Here is a 21,420-nt window from a genome sequence, read left to right as displayed (position 1 = left end):
GCATTATTTCCCGTAACCAGGTTAGCCTTGTTTGATCCGTCGCCATGTTTGTTTTGTTTGGCGGGGTTTGGGTAATAAGCGGGCACCACCAGTCCAAAGTTGATTTGGTTTAATCTTCGACTTCAGCAAGTCGACTGATTTCTTAGTTCTCAGTGCTATGTAGTATTTTATGTCAAACCGCAGAAACCTTTGACGTTTACTGCATCCAAGGACATCTCTATATATAATGCCCTTGCATCTTAGCATAGATCTACTGTATTTCGGTAGATTTCAACCGGTTCAACTGGACCTAAACAAACGTTGTCCCGGCACAATTGTTTCACCATAGGTGCACTGATTGCCCGCCATTGTTCTACCGGCTTTTGGAAATAGGTGAATACAAGAACCATTAACAAAACGTAGTGCTGAAAAATAGAAAGGCAGCTAACGTTGTGAGAGAATAATGTAGTTTCATAAGATTGTTTCAAGTGACTGTCTTTCTAATGAGCTCTCTCACACACTTGCCTAAGCTCACAACAAAGCCTGCTCGTTTATTTGGTGTGTTTTTTGCTGTACGTCGATTGGGCCATGTTGTCTGTACGAGTCCATGCCATAACCTTTTACGTGAAATCAGTCAGAGCACCCCGCATTATTCCCCTGTAGAAAACAGAAAAAAGTTTAGTTATTTCAATCAATTCAAGGGATTCTCTCATCTCCTACCCCTTTTAGAAATGAAACCCGACATTTTTCATCAGTGAAATAGAATGATTGAAAGACTTTATATGCAGATAATACGGAACACGGACTTTTAGACTTGTACATCTAATCTATGTTATGAATAAACAATATCATGAATAAACGTAACTAATGGTATGCTTTCCGTGAATGAGACTGTGAGAAGGAACTTGTCACTAATGAGATTGTCTCATTAGGTGCTACTTGGTGCAAGTGTTTCCAGCAGCAGACACTATCGCCGTCCGGCAATTCATGACCTCATGTAAAATTGGACCGTCCCTCGTGTCGACGGAGATTTGTTGATGATAAACAGGGCAGCTTACAGAAACGTTACGTCGTGGACTATAATATAAAGTGGAGGAAAAGATAGATACTAGAAAGGCAACATTTGCGAGCAAATACAGCATGTTTAGCCATACTCCTCGCCATGCAAAAAATGGACTCTCCCAAAATAACAATGAACCATTCTAAAATACTTGCACTAAAAAAATGAATCACCCCAGTCCAAAATTGAGTCTTCCAGTAGCACCTCAACACAATATGGACCAGTCCACAACCATATCCACTAATTGATTAACAAATACACTTCTGCTAAAAAATGGACTTTTTCATAATCATTCCAGCTCAAAATTGAAAGAAATAATTAAAGAATCCTCCCCTTGCAAGAATGGGATATTCCGTGCCATTTCCATGTAAACCAGTCGAAAAATATCCGCTGAAAATTACACTCTTGCGCATAATCAACCCAGTTCAAAATTGAATTAAAAAAGATCAACCCCAGGGAAGAATGAAGTTTTCCATAGTATACATATGAAGATTTGACAGGAGACGAAGGAAATGACCAAAAACAACATATTTGAGTCAATTCAAAGTCACCGAGAGGGTTTTAATATAATATTTGTAATATGTTTGAACTATTTTGATTAAAAGAATGTCTAGAGTCCATTCCAAGTCACCACACGGATTTTTTAGGGATATTTATAATATCTTCGAATATTTGTTATATAATTATAAACTGTTATAAATATTAACAAATGTTTAGAAAAAAAGTAAATATGAGAGTACCATGTTTTAGAAAATGTTTCAAGAATTTGCAAACATTTCGAAAGTTACTGTCAAAAGAGATCATTTTTCAAAACAAATTTGAAATATGAATTGATTTGTTTCAAGTTTCGAAACATTTCGAAATAAAGATATGGGTCATTTGCCCCCTGTAACCAGCCGCTAATCCTAACAAAGCCTGTTTTGGATCGGGCGTGGACCGCCGACCGAGCAGGAAGTCACTGTGCCGTGACACCGTCTCCGAGTTCCTCTAGTCCAGATAAGCACAATTCAACTGTAGTTTTGCTACTCTAAAAGGGCCAGCAAATGTTGCTAACGATCAGGAACCGATAGTGGTCAAAGGACAAGACGTAATGAGCAAAAACAAAAGGTTAATCCACGCCAAATTAGCCCGACATTCGGCCCAATACAAAGGGATAGCCGGAAAGGCCGCCGCTACTTGGGAGAATCTATTATTTGTGTAGGGGGGCAAACTCCTTGTAAATACTTTAAACCAACGTAAAATGATTACAGATACGAAATTTCACAGTAATAATGTAGCACTGAAATACTGTAATACTTAGGTCACAATAGTTCTAAAGTGTTCAAACAATTAGAATTGAAACAGTTTCAAACCTAGCTATTCAAACCATCTATCCAAATGTTTCAATGTTCGAACAATTTGTAACAAAAGATTTTCACAATTGCCCTCATAAACGAAGGTGCTAAGTCCTCCTGTGTGTTTCTGCCTATTTTCGGTGGCCGCGCTAGACCACCAGCGGATTTGTTTTGACGGAGCGTCACCCGCGCGCGACGATGTACACTGTTCGGCACCGCTAATATCCGGCATTTTCCCGCTCCAAAACACTCCACAAGACCCACGTTTTTAGTGTTATGCCTCTTGTGCAACACGATTCGATTTGCATTACTAACGGGACGAAAATGATAGAAAAAATTCACCCCGTCCCGGCGTTTGTCCCAAAAACATGAACGACATGAAAATATATTTTCTTACAGATTCAATCACGAAAATCAACAGCATGGGATTCCAAATTTTCGCAACGGCCGACCATTTATCATGGTTGAACTTCCTTCCAAGGCGTGCGATAGATAAACATTCCCGGCACATAATAGTCACTAGTACCAGACTAACGCAAGCTCATGATGATAATAGGGAGAAAGTTTGTCAGTGAAGTTTGGCCACCAGAGGGTACATTCATTTAACGTTACAAGCTAGCGCAAAGGGGCGAATCATTGACCTTACCGGGGACTGACTCTACTGGCCTAATCATTCCTTTTTTGCCGAATTCTACGATCCATACGCCCGTACGTAGGACATGTAGGAAGGCCTGGTGGTGGACGCTACACATCACGGGAGACGCGTGTTGGTCCGAGACAGACAGCGGCGTGCTTTCGATCGCGTAGCGGCGACGCACCGCTGCGACAACGTGCGGGACCAAAACGCCTGTCCCCAGTGAGACCATGTGTTTTGCGCGGCATGCCCCGAATCCGTCTACCATTGCTGAATGTAGCCCGATTCATAGAGGTCTATTTTGTAAGCATTATTTCATGTACCCCTCAGCGTGAGAATTCCTTGTGCAACACTTCGCTACATTATATGTTTAAGTTTCCCCGCGCACCGCCTACCTTTGATCATGTATGAAGTCGGCGGCAGAGAGAGATCATCAATCAATTTTGACAGGAGTGTCGCGCCAGTCTGAGGAGAAACGATCTCCCGTGTTGTGTTGAAGAATTTGGAGTTTGAAAATATCTGGAATAACTAATGCTAGAATAAACATTCACAAAATCATTGATTTAACTTGTTTTCTGTTATAAAATTTCCTAAACTGCAATTTAACCACTGAGTTTAAGGGAACATGGTGTTTTCCCGATAATCACGTTAAATGTTTATGTCCGGTCTTTCCTCCTGGTAAGCAAACTTCCAGCTTGGCCAGGTGCAAGGCACTAGGGGTCAATGACCTGTAGGTCATATGTAGTATTGAAAGTGACAGAAGTGGCAAATATTGTCAAGAAAGCCCAAAATAAATCGTTTTGAATATATGTATGCCAAAAATGGGAATGTAGTCCTTTAAATATTTGTTCAAGCCACATATACAGCAAATTTCAGGTCATTCGGTTGAAATACCAGGGCGCAGGAGGCCAAGATATGCTAAAAATAGCCTAAAAACCTCAATAAAATCACTTTCAAGGTCAATATCAAAAAAAGGAAAAGAACGCACATTGGTTTTTGCCTACATTACCTCTGTACCAAATTTCAGGTCATTTGGTCAAAAAATGACAGAGATGAATCGATTTGAAGATTTGACAGGAGGAGAAGAAGAAGAAGAAGAAGAAACATGAGAGAAAACAATATGTTTAGCCATACTTATGGCTAAACATAACTACAAAACAGCATTTTATTCCATCTCTAAATAAGATTGTTGTGTTCGTTATCTGAGGGATACAATTGCCATCGATCGTTGAGCCCTTTCTTTATAAACCGTCACCGCGTACGTGTGGACACAGAGCGACGGAGACACTGTTACGCCACACCACCCCACAGCCTGGTTATTGCCATGGCTTAAAAACTAGAATTGCCCAATTGCCTTGTGTAGCAATATTTCAATTCAATCGACAGTTTTCATCTCTATAAGTCTAACAATTGTAAAAGTCAGTGACACTCTTTACCTGTTCACCATCAGTCCACAATTTCCGTCACAGCGAGCAGCTCAGCACGTCTTGACGTGCTGACTGACACGTGGCGACGATAGAATATGACAAACTCTAAAAAAAACTTTAATGTTTCCTTATAGCAGCAAAATAATTCGTAACAAAGTTTCTATCCATCCACAATCGCAAATCAAAGGACAAAGGAAATTAATATGGAATACTTGTATGTGTATTTTAACTCAAAATTGGTGAAAAATATTTTTAAGAGCCGTCCGTCACAGCGTGCAGCTCAGCACGTCTTGACGTGCTGACTGACATGTGGCGACGGCACGTGGAAAGTTCGGCGTGCATGCCTTTTAGTTTTATTATGCGAAATAATTATTCATAAATATATCATTGAGCATTTCTCTATTGAGTTTGTCCCTGGAAATCTCCACAGTAACGGCCTCACGAAAAAAAGGAGAGACAAAACTTCCGTCACAGCGTGCAGCTCGTGACTGGCACGTGACGACGGTATGTGGAAAGTTCTGCGTTAATGCCTTTTATATTTAATTTTGCGAAATATCTATTCATAGATATATCATTGAGCATTTCCCTTCGAGCTTGTGCCCGAAAATCGCCGTAGTAACGGACTCACGCCAAAAAAAAGGAGAGACAAAACTTCCGTCACAGTGTGCAGCTCAGCACGTCCTGACGTGCTGACTGGCACGTGACGACGGTATGTGGAAAGTTCGGCGTTAATGCCTTTTATATTTTATTGTGCGAAATATCTATTCATAGATATATCATTGAGCATTTCCCTTCGAGCTTGTGCCCGAAAATCGCCGTAGTAACGGACTCACGCCGAAAAAAGGAGAGACAAAACTTCCGTCACAGCGTGCAGCTCAGCACGTCCTGACGTGCTGACTGGCAGGTGGAAAGTTCGGCGTGCATGCCTTTTAATATTTAATTGCGCGAAAATACACCATTTAGAAACATCCTGCTGAGCGTATAAACATTTGCCTTCAAGCTTGTGTCCGAAAATCTCCGTGGTAACGGCCTCGCGCAAAAAAGAGAGACCGAGGCAAGGCATATTCAGACAAATCACGCCGAATCGGCGTAATGTTTGTGTCGCAATAAGTGGCTACTTTCCGCCTAAGCGGCTGATCGCACATGTGTCATGGCGGACTTTCCGTGCATCGAGATCGGCGTTTCCTGTAGGTTTTACGCAGGTTTGCTGGCAGCTCCAGCCAAATGGATCATAAGTATTACATCTGAAGATAATAAAAAGCGGAACAGTTGATATTTTGGGTGTTTTTATTTCATTTCAGAACGGGTTTTAGTTGAACGGTCTCCCGAGATCGGTGCTCGCACGTTCTTACAGGCTTTGCAAATTCCGTATTTTCCCACTCTCTGTCCTTCATAGAAATCAAAAGATCGTAAAATATAATTGGTTCAGCTATTTTCTGACCGAGTATTGTCAACTGTTAACGTCTTATATCAATGTGGAGACCGTAGAAAACAGCCGTTCTGGGTGCCCCATATGGCACCCTGGTACGGCCGTCACTGCGTGTTCCTGTGCACATTTCGACGCCGTCGAAGTGTGCTGTGTGGCACGCTTACATACCTGAAACTCACCACTGAGGTCACTCATAGAAGACTCAAGTGGTTAGGGCATGTACTGAGGATGCCAGAAAATAGGATCCCCAAGGTTGCCCTGAACTGGAGACCAACAGGAAAGAGAAAAAGAGGCAGACCAAAGATCACATGGAGGAGGACAGTGTCAGATGACCTGGCGGCCATGGGCCTGTCCTGGAGAACTGCCGACAGCTTGGCACAGAACAGACCCAGATGGAAGACAAAAGTCATGGCCTTATGTCTCGCAAGGGATGAAGAGGATAAGTAAGTATGAGGACATCATTATAACAGAAGGCTGGGGTGAAAACTTGCACCTGACCCTGTTCACTCCCTGAAACTGTGTGCACCAAAGTACAAACTTACCTGTGAGATCCTGTTTTCATGTTGATTTTCCAATCTAGCATTTTTTTAAAAATTCTGTTAACCAAGAAATAAAATTGGTGTGGCCTAAGAAGAATTGAAGCGATAAAACATGGTATTACAACCAACAAGTCTTTTATCCCTGTATTCAATACAGTAACTAACACTGATGTCAACATCACAATCATGATTATAATGTTAGATCCGGGTTTGCATCAAGAATGCAGAGAGGTTTCCCGTACACTGGGCATGGGAGTTTCCTGAGTCTGAGACTGACTGTGACTACATAATGCTAGCCTGGAATCCAGACCTATTATAGCTCCCGAGTCTCTCTCCGCAAATATTTGCGGAGAGAGACTCGGGAGTTATAATAGGTCTGGATTCCAGGCTAACATAATGCTGGCTCTGCTCACTTTGTCTCAACTGAAGTTCTCTCCGCTATATTGCTGTCCTGACTGTCTGACTGAATTGTCAGTCAGACAGCTAAACAATAATGGCCAAACCGCATAACAGTATTATAGTTACATGTACTTCATTTGAATCTCTTATTGACCATTTGGTAAAAAAGTCTTGTTTTTTATTTCAAAATCAGGCGAAAATCAATGCGCCCACTGATGTCATCCATAAAATTAACTTGCTGTGGCCTTATTTCATTAAGCACAATTAATTCAGGCTACCTGCCGCTACCATAAAACTTATCAAAACTGTTAAGGTGTCATTTTCAACTGCCAACATGTACACACCATTTTCTCCCGAACACGAATTTCAAATTAAACCATAAGATCTTGACTCATGTCGTCCATACATGTATACAGCTGAATTTGCTCGCCATTCAAAGGAACTTTTCCCCTTTTACAGTAAATAACATTATAAAAAAATCCTTACCACTTGAAGTGATACCACCGATGGAAAGTATCATGCAGACACAGACCAACAATCCTCGCTTTGCACTCATCCTTCCTCTATCCTTTTGTCTCAACCAAGAAATCTAGAATCCCAAGGCTGCTGTCTGTTCAGTGTTCTCGCAGTACACAAAATGGCAGTCTCACGTACAGTCTGTACTGTGAAGTCTTCTTGTCTGACTGTAGTCAGGAAATAAGTCTGCTGCTGTGTTTCTTGATGATTATGTTTATTACATTGTAACGTTACATGTATATCATTACAATTCTTATGTAAAACAGGACTTATGTTTTTGTAGAAGAGTCTGACTTGAGTTGGGTTCAGAAAAGAGAGTACTTGACAGTATGATAATACAGCAGTTGTGTGGATCATACGTTTTGCTGTGGTTTGAAGTTTGAGTTCAAAAGACGTTTTGTTGTTTTTTGTTGTTGTTTGTATACATACCCAGTGAACCGCCTCGTTGTGTAACACACCAGATTTGTACTGAAGAGTACAAGCTTCATATCTGGACAGATTTATTTGATCCACTCACACTAGGAAGGACCCCTACTCTTTTTGATTAATGGAATGGGTAACATGTTCAAGGTGTGGCTTTCCTCAGACACAGGATATCCATTTAACTTCTTACCCGGGGGACATCCTATAACTGAAGCTAGGTACTCATTTTCACTTGAGTGAAGTGAGGAAATCTGTGCCTTTCCCAAGGGCACAATGTCAGGGCATAGCATGTCAGGGGATTCAAACCTAGGACCTCCAGGTTCTGGGCCAAACATTCTGCCATCACAACACCTCAACGCCATTGGATGACGTAAAACAGTGAAGGACTCTGACTCTCTTACCTCAACACACTTGTCAGTGACTGTATACCGTACTAATGTTAAAAATCTAAATGCGATGGCGTCTCGTTTTTGTTCTTTGTTTACATGGTTTATGTACTAAGAGGTTATGTGAACCATTAGAAAATAAACAATTAAAAGCCCATGCAAAAGAGAGATTGGAAAGAGATTTTACAATAATGTAGCTTTACTCAGTGAGTTAAGCATAGTCACTACTGGATCAAAGGTCTCTGCTTGTCAACAGCAGATCTCATCTTTTTTATGTTCACCTCAGTCTTTGTCATGATGTTTATGCTTACCGTACTATGATATGTTCTTTTGGTTCAGGTTCAGACACATTGAACTTTAAAATTCATGACTAAATTTTCCAATGACTGTGTATCTTTATGTGTGTGGGGGATAGGTGTTGACAAAAAAAGTGACTACTTTTTTGTAGAGTCAATTCCATGTCACCGAGAGGGTTTTCAGATAACATTGCTAATGAGTTCAAACAATTTTAGAGAAAAGACTATTCGAGTCTAAATAGTTCTAATTTGTTCAAACAATTAAGAATGAAAGTTTGAACATGTTTGAACTTATCTGTATATTTTGGAACTATTTTGAAAGTAATTGCACAAATTTCTCTTTATTTAGAACAATTTTCAAACATCTATGTGATTGTTTCACTGTTGGAACATGTTCCTACAATTTGTATAATTTTTCAAATGGTAGCTTTGGGTTATTGCCCCCATAAAAGTAGGTGCTAATCGCACTCTATTGTCTGCCTCTGTATATTTTTAGATTTCATCATTTTCATGTCTGGACTTTTGTCTTGAGGTGTCAGGCACCTAGGCCTAATCCCCTATACTTTGAAGGGATGTGTGAATTACCCTGTTCCCATCCCACTGACCCAGTAACATCATGTTGTTCTAATGTTGGAACATGTTGGAACAAATGATCAACCTATGTTGCAACAAGTTTCGAAAATAATACAAATAACATGTGCAATGTTAGAAATTTGTCTAACATGTTGAAACACAGCAGAAACTATTTAGAACATCAAATAAATGTTGGAAATTGTTCTAAACAGTCACTTATCTCCCTTAGATTGTTACAAAGGTTTTGCAAATGTTAGAACAAAAGGCAACAAACACCCTCTCGGTAATGTTGAATTGACTCTACTAAACATTTTATCAATCAATGATTTGCCGTAGAAATTTTAAGTTATTTGAATAATCTTAATACCTTACATTAGTAATATGTTTTCTGACATTCTCACAATCACCCTCAGGTTCTGATCTGGGATGTCACCAGTGGAACATGTATCAAGGAGCTTCAGGTAGGTACAGCAGACTCATTATACCTTAACTGTGCTTCTTTTTTATCACATTTCACACTTACTGGGATTGCAGGGCTCGAAATACAATTTTGGGTCAACTTGCACAACTCTGGGTCAACATATATCCAATTTGCAGGGGGTGATATCAAAGCATATGAATATTAATCACTATCCATAATAAGCCTTGATTATTTGGCGAAGATAATGTGTTCGTGGAACTCTAGTTATTAATTATTTTTCTCCTGATTATCATCAACCAGGGCATGACGGATCAGGTGCACACATGTAAATACTCCACAGAAGGAACACTGCTGGCATCCGGAGCTTCAGAGGTCACCCTGATGGTCAGAAGTAAACCTGCTCAGAAAGAACAGAACTCTGCTGAACAGGAAACTTCTACAGTGTAAATATAAGCCAATAGTGATCAATCAATCATTCACGAGCATCAGGGTCATGCGGCTACAGACATACCAGGGCTCGGAATTAATTTTTTAACTGGTGGTGCACCTAACCTAAAAGTTTAGGTGCACAGAAAGAATTTTGGGTGCACAATAAAGTTGAATGTCAGCAAAACATATTTGCAGGCCTAAAGCTGTCTCTCTTAAGAACTTCAATCTAAAATTCTACAGCTGAATTCAAGATTTTATACATTTGATAAGTAAAATATCAAACAAAGTACAACAAATGTTATTTTAAGAATATTCTGTATACTGCTTTACTAGTCTACTATATTACCTCTACCCTTACCCTTAGCCTTAGAAAAATACACAAAAAGTTAGGTGCACAGCTCCAATTTTGGGTGCACAAAGGTGCACATGCACCCACTATTTCGAGCCCTGCATACAGTAGCTTTTGCCAGGTTTGTCTACTCTTGGCTTAGACCCCCAGTCAAGAGTGAGCAGAACTTGAGATTACTAAGTACTGGACAGGTACAGCGAATGCATATTTATGTTAGCACTGGTTTTATGTCTGCGGTCTTTGGGATGATCTCACCACCATGAAAATATTCGTTCTGTCTTCTGCCCGCCTACCCCCTTGTCTTTAAACACTACATTTTTTACATACCGGGTAGTCAATATATGTACATGTTGAATTGAAAGAGATCTTAGATTATAGAAAACCTATTTTTATGTTTATGACGGATTGAAGTTTTGTAATAAAAACTATATTAGTCATGAGACGTTGTTGAAACTTTAGTTTTGACTTTGCAGGCAAGTATCTCTACTCAGTCTAAACTTAAGGGTAAAAAAAAATCATTACTGAAGAAGTTAGTCATCCACAACAAAAGTTTATTCACACTGAAACCACACAAATACATTGTATATGGAGACAAGAGCCGATATAAAACTTTATGTACATGCATCTAGTGCCGTGCCACATCACAGACAACGTGATATACATTGTTGTACATGGTAACAAAATAGTGTAGTTCCACTTGATAGTTTTCTAGCAGCATTCTCACTGTTGGCTCAACCCGTAACACTATCTATTCTGCTAAATAGAACCCAACTTCTACTTAATATGGCCTTGAATGTATTATAGAATTCCATACCAACAACTTGTAGATAAAAATGGAAGGTTTTAGAATTTTTCATACGGATCAGTGTAGCACGAAAATCGTATTACATCAACTTAATAAAGGTATTTCAATTATTAGCATCTTGAAAATACTACTGTTACAAAAATCATTGATATTTCTTGACTGTACATTTATTGTTTCAGTTCTTTGATTTGTAAGATGAGAGAAGTAGAAGTTCTCTTCTCCGTAAAGAATAAAATGAATCGAAGAAAACTCAGGAAAATTGATAGAATGTAAAGAAATTGTTACATAAAGTTGAGATATCCCCATATTGTAGAGTTTTGGACTATAAACGTGAGATCTTTTGAAACATTTTGCTTAACTTCTGACTTGTTACAAAGTAGTGTCCTCAGCTATTCTATCCACAGATGTTTTATTCCTTATTTTGATAGCTTAGCATTCCACACTTTTAAAAAGATATATGATATATATATATATCAAAGGAAGGTACAATTATTCAGTTTTGATTGTTTTTGAAAAGATTCATTGTACAGTACTTCACTTGCACTTGTGCTCTATAGTATAAAGTACCATGTACCTTCAAGTGGACAGGTAACAGCAGACAACACGTCAAACAATTGATACTATCTGTACAGATGTGTGTGTAACGTTATATGAAAGGCACATAAAATTTGGATCATATCAGAGTCTATTTTTTTTAATAAACCATGCATTTTGCCACAGTCAACTCACCAGGCATGATGTCTTGTAGTCTCTTAAGTGTTCTACCAATTTTTTTGTGGTCAAAACCCAGCAGAAAGGCTAGTGTTATTTTTCTAAAACGTTTTGAGTATCTAAAACAGCCTCTGGGAAACCTTAAGGTTTACAATAATGTCATGGAGCATCAGACGACAGTCATCAGGGGTGGTGCAAGTATTCACAAACCTTTAAAAGCATGTTGTATTTATGGTGTACTGGTGCACTTTTAATGCCATAGCATATTTCATGCCACCACACCAATTACATTCCTTGGCTCTTCAATTTTTAAAAAAGTATGGGTGATCTGTAACATCAAACTATATGTATTCAAAGTGAACATAGAGTTAATGTAGTAAAATCCACAAGTTTGCCTCCAAGCTCTCTTTTTCGTTATGTCATCTTGCTAAAATTTCAAAATGTTTGAGAACCAAGGAATTTGATTGGTGTAGCCTGAATCCCACGCCCAGCCTATGGACACTCCACGTGCGGGCGCGTAGCTACCAGCTGTCCCGGGATCTGAGCCTCCGCACCTTCCATCACCCAGCGATGGTTGCCCCGACGACGTCGTAGCCTGACGATGTGCGCGTCCACGTCTGCGCCGACCTTCTTGTCGCGGATGTCGTCCCTGAGCCTCATTCTGGCCAGATGCAGCAGGCCAAGGTTACGGCTTGTCGCTTTTAAGGACTTCAACAAGTCTACCTGTCCCTGTGGGAGCGACGAAATGAAAAACCATGTATTAGCAATCATGTCAAAACTGGGCCGCGAAATTGTTCAATACGGGTGTTCCAGACTGGGTGATAACTTGGATTATCACACAGGCTTCTACTGGGCTTTCATAGAATATTTAAAATCCAAGTGGGAAAGTTTAAATACCGGATTCGGACGTTAGAATCGCTGTTGTTGCAATTTTTTGTTCAAGGACACAAACATTTCTCAACTTCTGGAGCATATTGCATTGAAATGTGTGTTTACTTGGGTGGGTATGACATAGATAAAATACAACACGGTGTATTCCCTATCACCCTCGGTCTCAGCTCTCACCCAGGTCGGATCTCCCACTGGTCGTATAATGAGCAAGGATGGGGACTTGTTCCAGATTTGTTACTGAAACTGCTTGATAGTAATTTTCACAGACGACAAGAATCAACCTTATTTCTAGACACCCTAGCCATCATGCCTGAATATTCAGGCATATTGCTATGAGGATTTGTGAGAATAAAAGTACATAATATTTACTGAAAACACAATCATAATCTTACTTTAAACATACAAATTTGTATAAAAATCCTACACTTTTAATCAGATTTGTTGAAATTGAATTGAGATACTTAAATATGTTTACTAAAAACAGAATGCTTTTTTTATTTTTTATAATGTGAACCTTCTATCCATATATTGATTACAATATAAAATAGAATCTGTGATCCTACCGAAATGATGTCGTGTGCCTCTGGCAGTTGGTTTCCCGGGTGACGCTGGTACACACGGACCAGTGGCCGCTCCAGCCGCTCACGTGTGGTCAGATCACTGCTGGACACTGGACCCTGTTCAGTACAACAGTACACAACTTAGCACAGAGCACAGTGTACAAACAATGTATATTATATATCATTGCCATTGACGCATTCGCAATAAGTCTAAACATAGTGAGAACACTAATCAAAAGTTACTACACTGTAACGTACTGGCATTTCACAATCAAGCGCAAAACAGCTCCCTAAAAATACACAATGACTCATCTTTCAGATACAAAGTTTAAACAAGTATTTTCATTGTACAAGTATTTTCACGTTCGGAGCCATTTCTGAAATTGTCAAAAAAGTCCTGATCTTCATATGAAAATGCAATGTTTCTGGCATGTTCCCTTTAGAATGTTCTTTGAATACAGAGTCACACTGAGTTACACTGGAATATCTTACAATATAAAAGATTCAAATTTTTCAAAGAAGACAAATCTTCCTCTTAGACTAGCTCTCCGGTATTTTTTTCTCATTAATGCCTAGTAGTCTGTTTATTCAATGCTTTAGGCAGGAAACGGTATTTAATTCTGTCAAAAGCTAATGTTAATACCAGAATCTTTTCTCATGTTTTCAAAATCAAAGTAAGAGTAGTGTTTTACCATGGTTATAGTTCTTGCTTTGTCGGTGGTATCATACCAACGTTGTGCCCTGTGCATGGCGGCCCGGTTCTCCCCAGAGCTCACTTGTAAATGTTGCTATGGAAACGAAACAATGTCAAACAAAATCAATGACAACATCAATCTTGTCAAGCAAATAGAGTGTACATCAGGAAAGAGAGATGCATTAATAATTCAAGTCTTATCGTGTTGAAAGTTGGCAACCGATTTCAATCAATATGTACAATACACATGAAATACCAGCCTATGGATAACACAAAAATAGACAACAATAGTGTATGAATGTAGCACAGGAAGGTTTTAGATGTTCTTCAACCAATTGTGCCTTCTCAAATAAACACAATGGGATATATCATGGATTTTCTGTTGCTACTTGAGGCAGAGACTGTATGCCTAAGATGAAATGCTCAGAACAGTCCTTCCAGCTGAACAATGATAAGTTATTCAGCACCAAGGACAGGGATTTAAGGGGGCACTCCCCAGTTTCTTCATTCAATTTCGGCTCTCACCCTGAAGTCTAACAACTGTATCTTCCAGGGACTCATGTAACTGTGAGGGAAGGAAGGATATCCTTTCAGCTACCAGAACACCAGAGTTTCAAGTTTTTTTCCAAAACATCCAACAGCTTTTCTACTCTTTTTTGCTATGTACTAACATGGACCAATTTTGCAGAAGAGTTGGGGTGTGGACAGTTTGTAACAATCTTTTAAGATTGTTACAAACTGTCCACACCCCAACTCTTAAAAACTCTAATAAAGGATCATATCTGTTGTGTTCTTACGCAGTAAACAATGTATGGGAGACTCGACTAAACAGGTCTTGACTCTGAGGTGTACAAATGAGAGTGCTCTGATATCCTTAATAAAAAGACTGATTACATTTGTACTTTCTGTTAACAAAAGTTGACTTACTGTCATAGTAATGGTCTCTGCTAACTTCTGTGTGAGACCATCGTTGACGGAGCGGTGTGCAGCCTGCTGCAGCATGGTGGTCTTGTCGATGGACTCCTTGATGGCCCTCCTCAGCGCCGCGGACCTCAGGTTAGCTTCCCGGGCCTCTTCTATGGCTTTAGCAGCGTCTGGTGTGAAAGGTCCCATCGGGTCCGGCTCACCTGTCAACATTGAAGAAAAAATCAAGTTGAAAAAAAGATTGCTGATTGAAAAGGAAGATTGTGTAGATGTCAAATATAAAATCCTCCCAGCTGTTTTCTGCGATGTATTTTGAAAAGAAATGATTCTCAAAACCGTTAACAGGCAGCTTTACAAGTCTACCTCCAGAACAATAGTATGATATCACTGCACAAGACTAAAAGGGATTTGCATGATGTCTTCTTCAAAAACTGAACTGAACTGAATAAAAGAATATACTGCAGAGTCCCCATTTACGTTTTTAAATCTACATATATCAAAATGTTTTCAGTGCCTTAAAGTTTGTATGATGTATATTTACCAGATAGTATAATTGGCCCATAATGTTGGTTGCTATCAACATTAAAGTTACTTATGATCTGGGATTGATACAAAAAAATCAGTGTTTTTATCAGAACAGTCCTTCACGTAATTTTACATATCATATTCAATCATACATGATAATAATGACATACCCAGCATGGGGTTGCTTGGCGACTCCGGTCGATATTCCTCCTGGCGGGAGTATCTCCCCTCGCGGCGGGAGGAAAGACGTCCGTTAGCGGTGACAGAGGAGACGGCGTGGGTGATGAGATCCATGACGTGGGATCTCTCCTGGATCACCGCCGTCAGCAGCTTACGCACACCGTCCAACTCCTGCAACAAACATCGGTTTAAAAAGGCAGTCCCAAGCCTTTCTGAGGCTGTACGGACAGTGGATTGTTATCTACTATGTCTTGGGCACGTTATTGAAAAACAGAGCCTAACTGTCTCCTTCCACTGTCTTTTACCTCCCCAACCATTTTTACACCTGGGTGGACTCACTGAGGAAAGCTGTGTTAAGCCCCTTTTTCCAGGGCACAATGTCAGTGGCATCTCAGGATTCCAGCCCAACATGAATAAACCATAATGATTACAGTTTGTAGTTCTGGGATAATGACAGCACTGAGACGGAATTGGACAGGTTTTGACTCTATTCGTCTTTATCAAGAATGTTACAGTTCACCATGTTTGAAGTTGCAACATTTTTTTCTAATTTCAAAACTTGTTACTGAAAGCTGTCAATGAAATTCAACTCTCAAAGACTAACAATTGATGAAAATTTTTGTGAAAATTCTTCTTGTACTTGCCTGTAGGTGCTTCTGTGTTTCCCTCAGCTGTGCTTCCAGGGTTTTCTTCAACTTCAGCAGATGTTTCAGCTCTGCGTGAAGCAGTTCATCCGCACCATCAAGGACCTAGAAAAAACATACCTGGTCCATCAAAACAACTTCTCTACTAATGGTGATGTCATAGCTTGAATGGCAGAAAAAAGAGCATTTCTAGCAGAGTAAGATTCCGGTAAAATAAAAGGAAAGATATCCAGAACGGTTGTCTGATGTCTATTGGTGTATACAGCCTTAGCCTTAATATTCTACACTGGTCAACGTTGGTCACAGGACGTAAGCTGTATATGTCACAATATCAGACAAGGGTCAATCAGACTTACAATAACTACCTCTCTCTAAAATCTATCTTGTGAATCTTGCTATATGTGAGTGTCAAATCAGCCGCTGAAGTCAGATATTTACTGTAAGCAGGAAATTTAAATTCAAGTAATGTATAAGGGGAAATAGCAAAGCGCTAACGGATAATATCTGCACCTGCTTTATGTATCAACTTTATAGAATATGTAAACAGAATACTGATACTGTAACTTCAAATCTATCAGCAGGTGAGTTTAAACCTACAGTTGACATGCCTCACCTCTCTTTTTCGTTTCAAGGCATCCTCATTTGAGGTGAAGCATGATGCTTTTTCAAGTAGCTAGTGGTAGTGCAATGGGGCTTTGCTACGGCTCGCGTTTTTGGCAAAGCACGCCAGGTCAGCCCTACTCTTCTCGATAGGTGTGTTGGGTTCTTTTACATGTACGTGCAGAGGTTTGACGCTTGAGGCTAATGACTGAAACTCCCTCATACATGGGGCCGCCGGCTTTACATGTACGTCACCATTCGAAATGGCGAATGCAATCCCTTACAAGATGTCCGAGCTGGAGTCGACCCCTAGGATCAAACTCGGGCCCTAGGATCCACGGACTTTGGTCCAGATGGCGAAGCAGCGGGGTTGCGTTACCACTTGCACCACGGGGACATCATCATGTTCACCTCTCTTTTTAAATCATGGTGTAATGTATTTATAGAATTTCAAATAATGTGGCATTGAAGCTGGACATTAGAAATTAAACTCATCCATTGCTGGATGAAATCATCTAAAGATCTCATATTTTGTATTCCTCACCTTCTCCCTGGGCGGCCGAGTCAGCCTGATTGCTGAGCTCTGCTGGTTCAGAAGAATGTCCTTCCTGCGGTGTTCCAGGGCCTTCTCCAGGGCTTCCTTCCCGCGGATCAGAGACTTGATCTCCTCGTTTGTGTCCAGGAGGTACTCCCTCAGCCGAACCACGACCATGCGCACCTCCCGCACGTACTTGTGGATGGTGGTGTTACTCTGCTGGGCACAGTTGTCGCGCAGGGTTGGCAGGGGGTCCAGCTGTTTACCCAGTATGGCGCCCTTTTCACTCTTATCTACTACCTGGAATACATAAGATGGACAGTATTTAAAGAATGATAATGAATGGAAAAATCAAGCCCTAATTTGTATTTCATCTATGTATAAAGCTCCCTGCATACCTGGTTGAAATATCATGGAAATCCGTCGTTCCTTTGTTCAGTTATCCTCCTTGAAATATTTTTAACAAAAACACCCCTGTAGTTCTAACAAACCAGCAAATGATTAAGCTGCTAGGGGCCCACAATACTACCTCCTTACAAGCCTTTATATGGGCCAGGATGGACACATGGTACATGTAAAATGTACAAAATGTCCACATTGTATGATAGTTATAGTATAAAGCCGGCATCATATACTAGGAAAATATCTCGCCCGACAGGATTGGCCAGTATTCACGCCGGTCACCAAGGCCTTATTCTATTCATTCAGTCCAATGTAACAGGGATACTTGGGCAAAAAATATGCTTGATTCTCTGAATTGAAATACGGTGACCTTCTGGCAATTGACAAGGTCGGCTGTATGTCATTGACAGCTTATATAGTAGGGCCCAAATGGGACATTCACACTTTGGAACAGGGGACGCCATGTTGCCATTTCATTTTCTCACATTCAAATTTTGCATCAGCAGGTTGTTTTTGTTCCATTCTGACCTGGTCCAATATGTCTAGTAAATCATTGATCCATCATTGGCAGCACGGGGGGTAAAGTGTAGCCAATCTCAACTCTTCAAACAACACTCATGCAACAATTATATATTTAAGTGGGCTCAGGCCAATTTGTAAAGGACAACAGTGACAACAGGTAATTAAGTTATCCAGGTCTCAGAGCTGTTTTATGGCAAGAAGTAATAATACTTTCTACAGTTAATGCACAACATGTGCATACAATCTATTCTGAGCTAAGCTTTTCATGTAGAAGTCTTTATGGCTGAGAATGATGTTTGTATTGAACAACACAAAGAATCTTGTCAACCTTGAACATTTAATCATTAAAGCACTAAAGGCTCACAAACATTGTCAGCCTCCCTGCACTGATCTACTGACAGGAAAAATGCCTGGCAACACCACTGTGAAGGGACATAGACTGGGACATAGCGCAATTTATCAGAAAGTCTTAAAACGGTAACTATAAGTTATACTGAGTATATATAAGATATTATGGGAAGGCTTCAAGTCTTGCCCTGCAACTGTCCAAGAAGGAAGTGCCGGGGTAGACAACTGAAGAATGGGAGGATAATATCAGAGAAATTCAGAATAGACAGGTATGGCACTAAGTATCAAACTTTAAGAAGAACAGAAAACCAACAAGGGTGGAAAAAACATCTTTTGTGGTGCCCCAGCTGTCAAATAGTTAGACTAAGGGATAGATGAGAGGCTTGGTCGTAAAACCATCCAAGAATATCAAGCACTGAAAAAAAACCTCAAAGAAAAACTGTCACAAGAAAGACTCCTAAACTATCCAAGGGTAAACAGTAGCTGGAAAAGTTGAATTTAATCAACAAGAAACAAAAGAGGGAACAGCCAGTTCTAAAGATACCTAAGATCTTTCTAACAAGGAAGCTTTTAAAAAAAGCTGGCCACGCAACCATTTGATAAAAGTGAGGATTAAATGGTGGTTGCACGTGTAATGACTTGTATAGACTTCCTTACCCCTACGTATACAGTACCTATACATCAAATATTACATCCGTAGTATTTACCGTAAGTTAATACAAGTTTCTGATGAATTATGCAAATGAGGTCCTCATTAGCATAACTTATAGCCAGGCGTACTAGTCACCTTTCAAAAATGAAATCCGTAGCATTTACCATAATGGAATTACACGTTTCTGCATATATCATGCATTAGCATAATTTATATGAAGGTGTATCATTTATCGCAAGGGAAATACAAGTTCCGGAATAAATCATTCAAGAGAAAAAGAAAAAATATATGAAGAGCATACCAGCAAAAAGAATAGATCTCCTCCTTATATAAAAAGAAGGGAAAAAAAAGAAAAAAAGAGAAAAGGAGAAAGTTTTCCGCACCGGGTCTCTAACCGGGGAACTCCTGATCGCCTGATCACCATACTACCAACTTGAGCTAGCGAGACAAGACTTCTTCACTGGAATTTTAAAGATACTCAAAGTTCAAATCTCAGCACACCGTACCATTTTGTGGGTCACATTTGGATCATTTTCTTAACAAATCAGTTCCTTTTTGTGTAATTTTGTATTAAATATGAAATATAGCCATTTAAGAACTATCTATAGCATGACAGCATGGTGCAAGGCCTTGCGTGAGGCCTTGCGTGAAGCGCCCCCTGGCGAGCTGCAGGTCGGACGAAAACGACGGGTGGACAGAAGGAAGGACATGTGAAAGCCAATACAGTGCCAGCAACCGCCGTGCGGTTGCGTGGCAAAAATTTTAGTAAGACTGGACTGGAAAACAAATTCCTTCTGAAGGTAATTCCATCATTTGCTGCAGTAACTGTATGGTTGACCAGTGATGCGGCTGACCTGTAGAGCCAGGCGTGTGGAATGTTTGTAATAGTCTGCCACTGATACCCATCCTGTGTAAATAAACTATCAGTGCACCTTCGTCATCTCCAACAAAGCCAAACTAGTGTCCATCCATCCATGATATTGCTCCTTAATTTTGCCAAACAGATGATATTACATCCAGAAATTGTCTCTAGCTCACTGTCACCTAGACACTTAGCCACGCTAAGATGTTAAGCCGCCAAGATGTTTCACCCCAAGACTTTTAGCTACCATGACATTTCCCCACCGAAAAGAACACCGCCTAACCCTAAACTTAACCATAATTGAAGTTTAGCAGAAAATATTGATTTGTTACTAAGGAGCTAATTTGGGTCTAGACCAATAGTACAGGTTGTGGGAAATCTTCTGATAGCAAAACGTCTTGGCAGCGAAATGCCATGTCCCAACATAAGTCAAATTTATCAAGGCAATTTAACCGTTAATAAGATTTCTCATTTATCTTAATCATATCGACAGTTCGGTTCTTGAAAAATTGATAAATCTCACCAATATGAATTGCTTATTTGCTTGTTACAAGAGGGGAGTCTCTCAAACACGCACTTTTGGTTGCAATTTGTATTTTGCACTTTATATTTTCCAAAATCTTATCCAGTTGCTTGAGTGGCTGATCTTTGGCGTACATTTTGGAAAGATTGACAATTATGTGTCCTCTCCATGTCTGATGTGAAGTATTCGTTACGTAGGGTTCCACGGCGCTCATCATCAGTGTTCATGTAACTACTATCAAATAGAATTGACAACATCCCGCAAATATTTTCAGTACAACTGAGCCGGTCAAAAGTTTATTACCGGCTTCACAACTGTAAAATTATATGAGATCGCCTGTACTGTAGTATTGCTAAGTTACCCTCGGGGGAATGCAATATAATTTATATCTGTTGGCATGTGACTAGGGTTAACAAATATCCGCTTGAATAGTGACGGTAACATCAGAGGAAATCGTCTAATTTTTGTCAACATTTCATGTCAAAATACAACTTATACCAGGAACCACATACAGTGTATATGTGTGTCTATGACAGTGTGATGTACAGCTAGAATGCGCGGCGACACACCGGGACCTGTTCTACCGCCTCACCTTCTGTGCAACCTTGATGCCGCGAACCGTCGCGTCCCTCCACGAGTCCGGCCCGATCGTGGCCGTGGCCATGGGCATCACACCCCTGGTTGTCACTGCCATGTTGTCCCTGCGTTAAAACTCCGACAGATCACCGGCAGGAAGTCCTAGGAGGATGCCAGGCGTGTACTTTTAAAGCCGTGTATTGATAAAATCAGGTCTCCTTGCCCGAGGCGTCATCTCCATACACACCGTCGTTATGGAAACCACCGCATAG

At 40.2% G+C, this 21,420-nt stretch overlaps 2 protein-coding genes across 6 annotated transcripts in view; one reads left to right on the top strand and one right to left on the bottom strand.

Annotated features, from left to right (window-relative positions):
• The window catches only part of LOC136442533 (WD repeat-containing protein 38-like), a 44,754-nt gene extending 33,031 nt beyond the window's left edge, over window positions 1-11,723 (top strand). For 3 of the 5 annotated variants that reach the window (XM_066439450.1, XM_066439447.1, XM_066439448.1), the window contains 2 exons: window positions 9,409-9,456; window positions 9,717-11,723. In XM_066439450.1, coding sequence (XP_066295547.1) covers window positions 9,409-9,456; window positions 9,717-9,863 — 195 coding nt within the window. In that variant the 3' untranslated portion in view covers window positions 9,864-11,723. Of the gene's footprint in view, window positions 1-9,408; window positions 9,457-9,716 lie in introns of those variants that run through there. The other 2 variants (XR_010757020.1, XM_066439451.1) reach the window with 2 other exon arrangements.
• Window positions 10,725-21,386, bottom strand: LOC136442532 (tektin-like protein 1). The gene is made up of 8 exons (XM_066439446.1): window positions 21,165-21,386; window positions 17,273-17,563; window positions 16,129-16,233; window positions 15,475-15,655; window positions 14,783-14,982; window positions 13,854-13,949; window positions 13,165-13,278; window positions 10,725-12,439 (listed from the first exon to the last, which is right to left on the bottom strand). The coding sequence occupies exons 1-8, from the start codon at window positions 21,264-21,266 to the stop codon at window positions 12,203-12,205; spliced, it is 1,326 nt and encodes a 441-aa protein (XP_066295543.1). The 5' UTR covers window positions 21,267-21,386; the 3' UTR covers window positions 10,725-12,202.
• Window positions 21,387-21,420: the final 34 nt, after the last annotated feature.

This window comes from Branchiostoma lanceolatum, chromosome 9 (genome assembly GCF_035083965.1).
Source record: "Branchiostoma lanceolatum isolate klBraLanc5 chromosome 9, klBraLanc5.hap2, whole genome shotgun sequence".
Taxonomy (NCBI): domain Eukaryota; kingdom Metazoa; phylum Chordata; class Leptocardii; order Amphioxiformes; family Branchiostomatidae; genus Branchiostoma; species Branchiostoma lanceolatum.
The sequence above is the reverse complement of the archived record's forward strand: the minus strand, read 5'-3'. Positions and strand labels throughout refer to the sequence as shown.

Bases quoted from the DNA above. Each gene is read 5' to 3' on its own strand.
- LOC136442532 (XM_066439446.1), bottom strand. From the start codon at position 21,266: ATGGCAGTGACAACCAGGGGTGTGATGCCCATGGCCACGGCCACGATC. The intron at 17,564-21,164 runs GTGAGGCGGTAG...TATGTATTCCAG, and splicing joins GCATCAAGGTTGCACAGAAG to GTAGTAGATAAGAGTGAAAA. The intron at 14,983-15,474 runs GTATGTCATTAT...CAATGTTGACAG, and splicing joins GCCAAGCAACCCCATGCTGG to GTGAGCCGGACCCGATGGGA.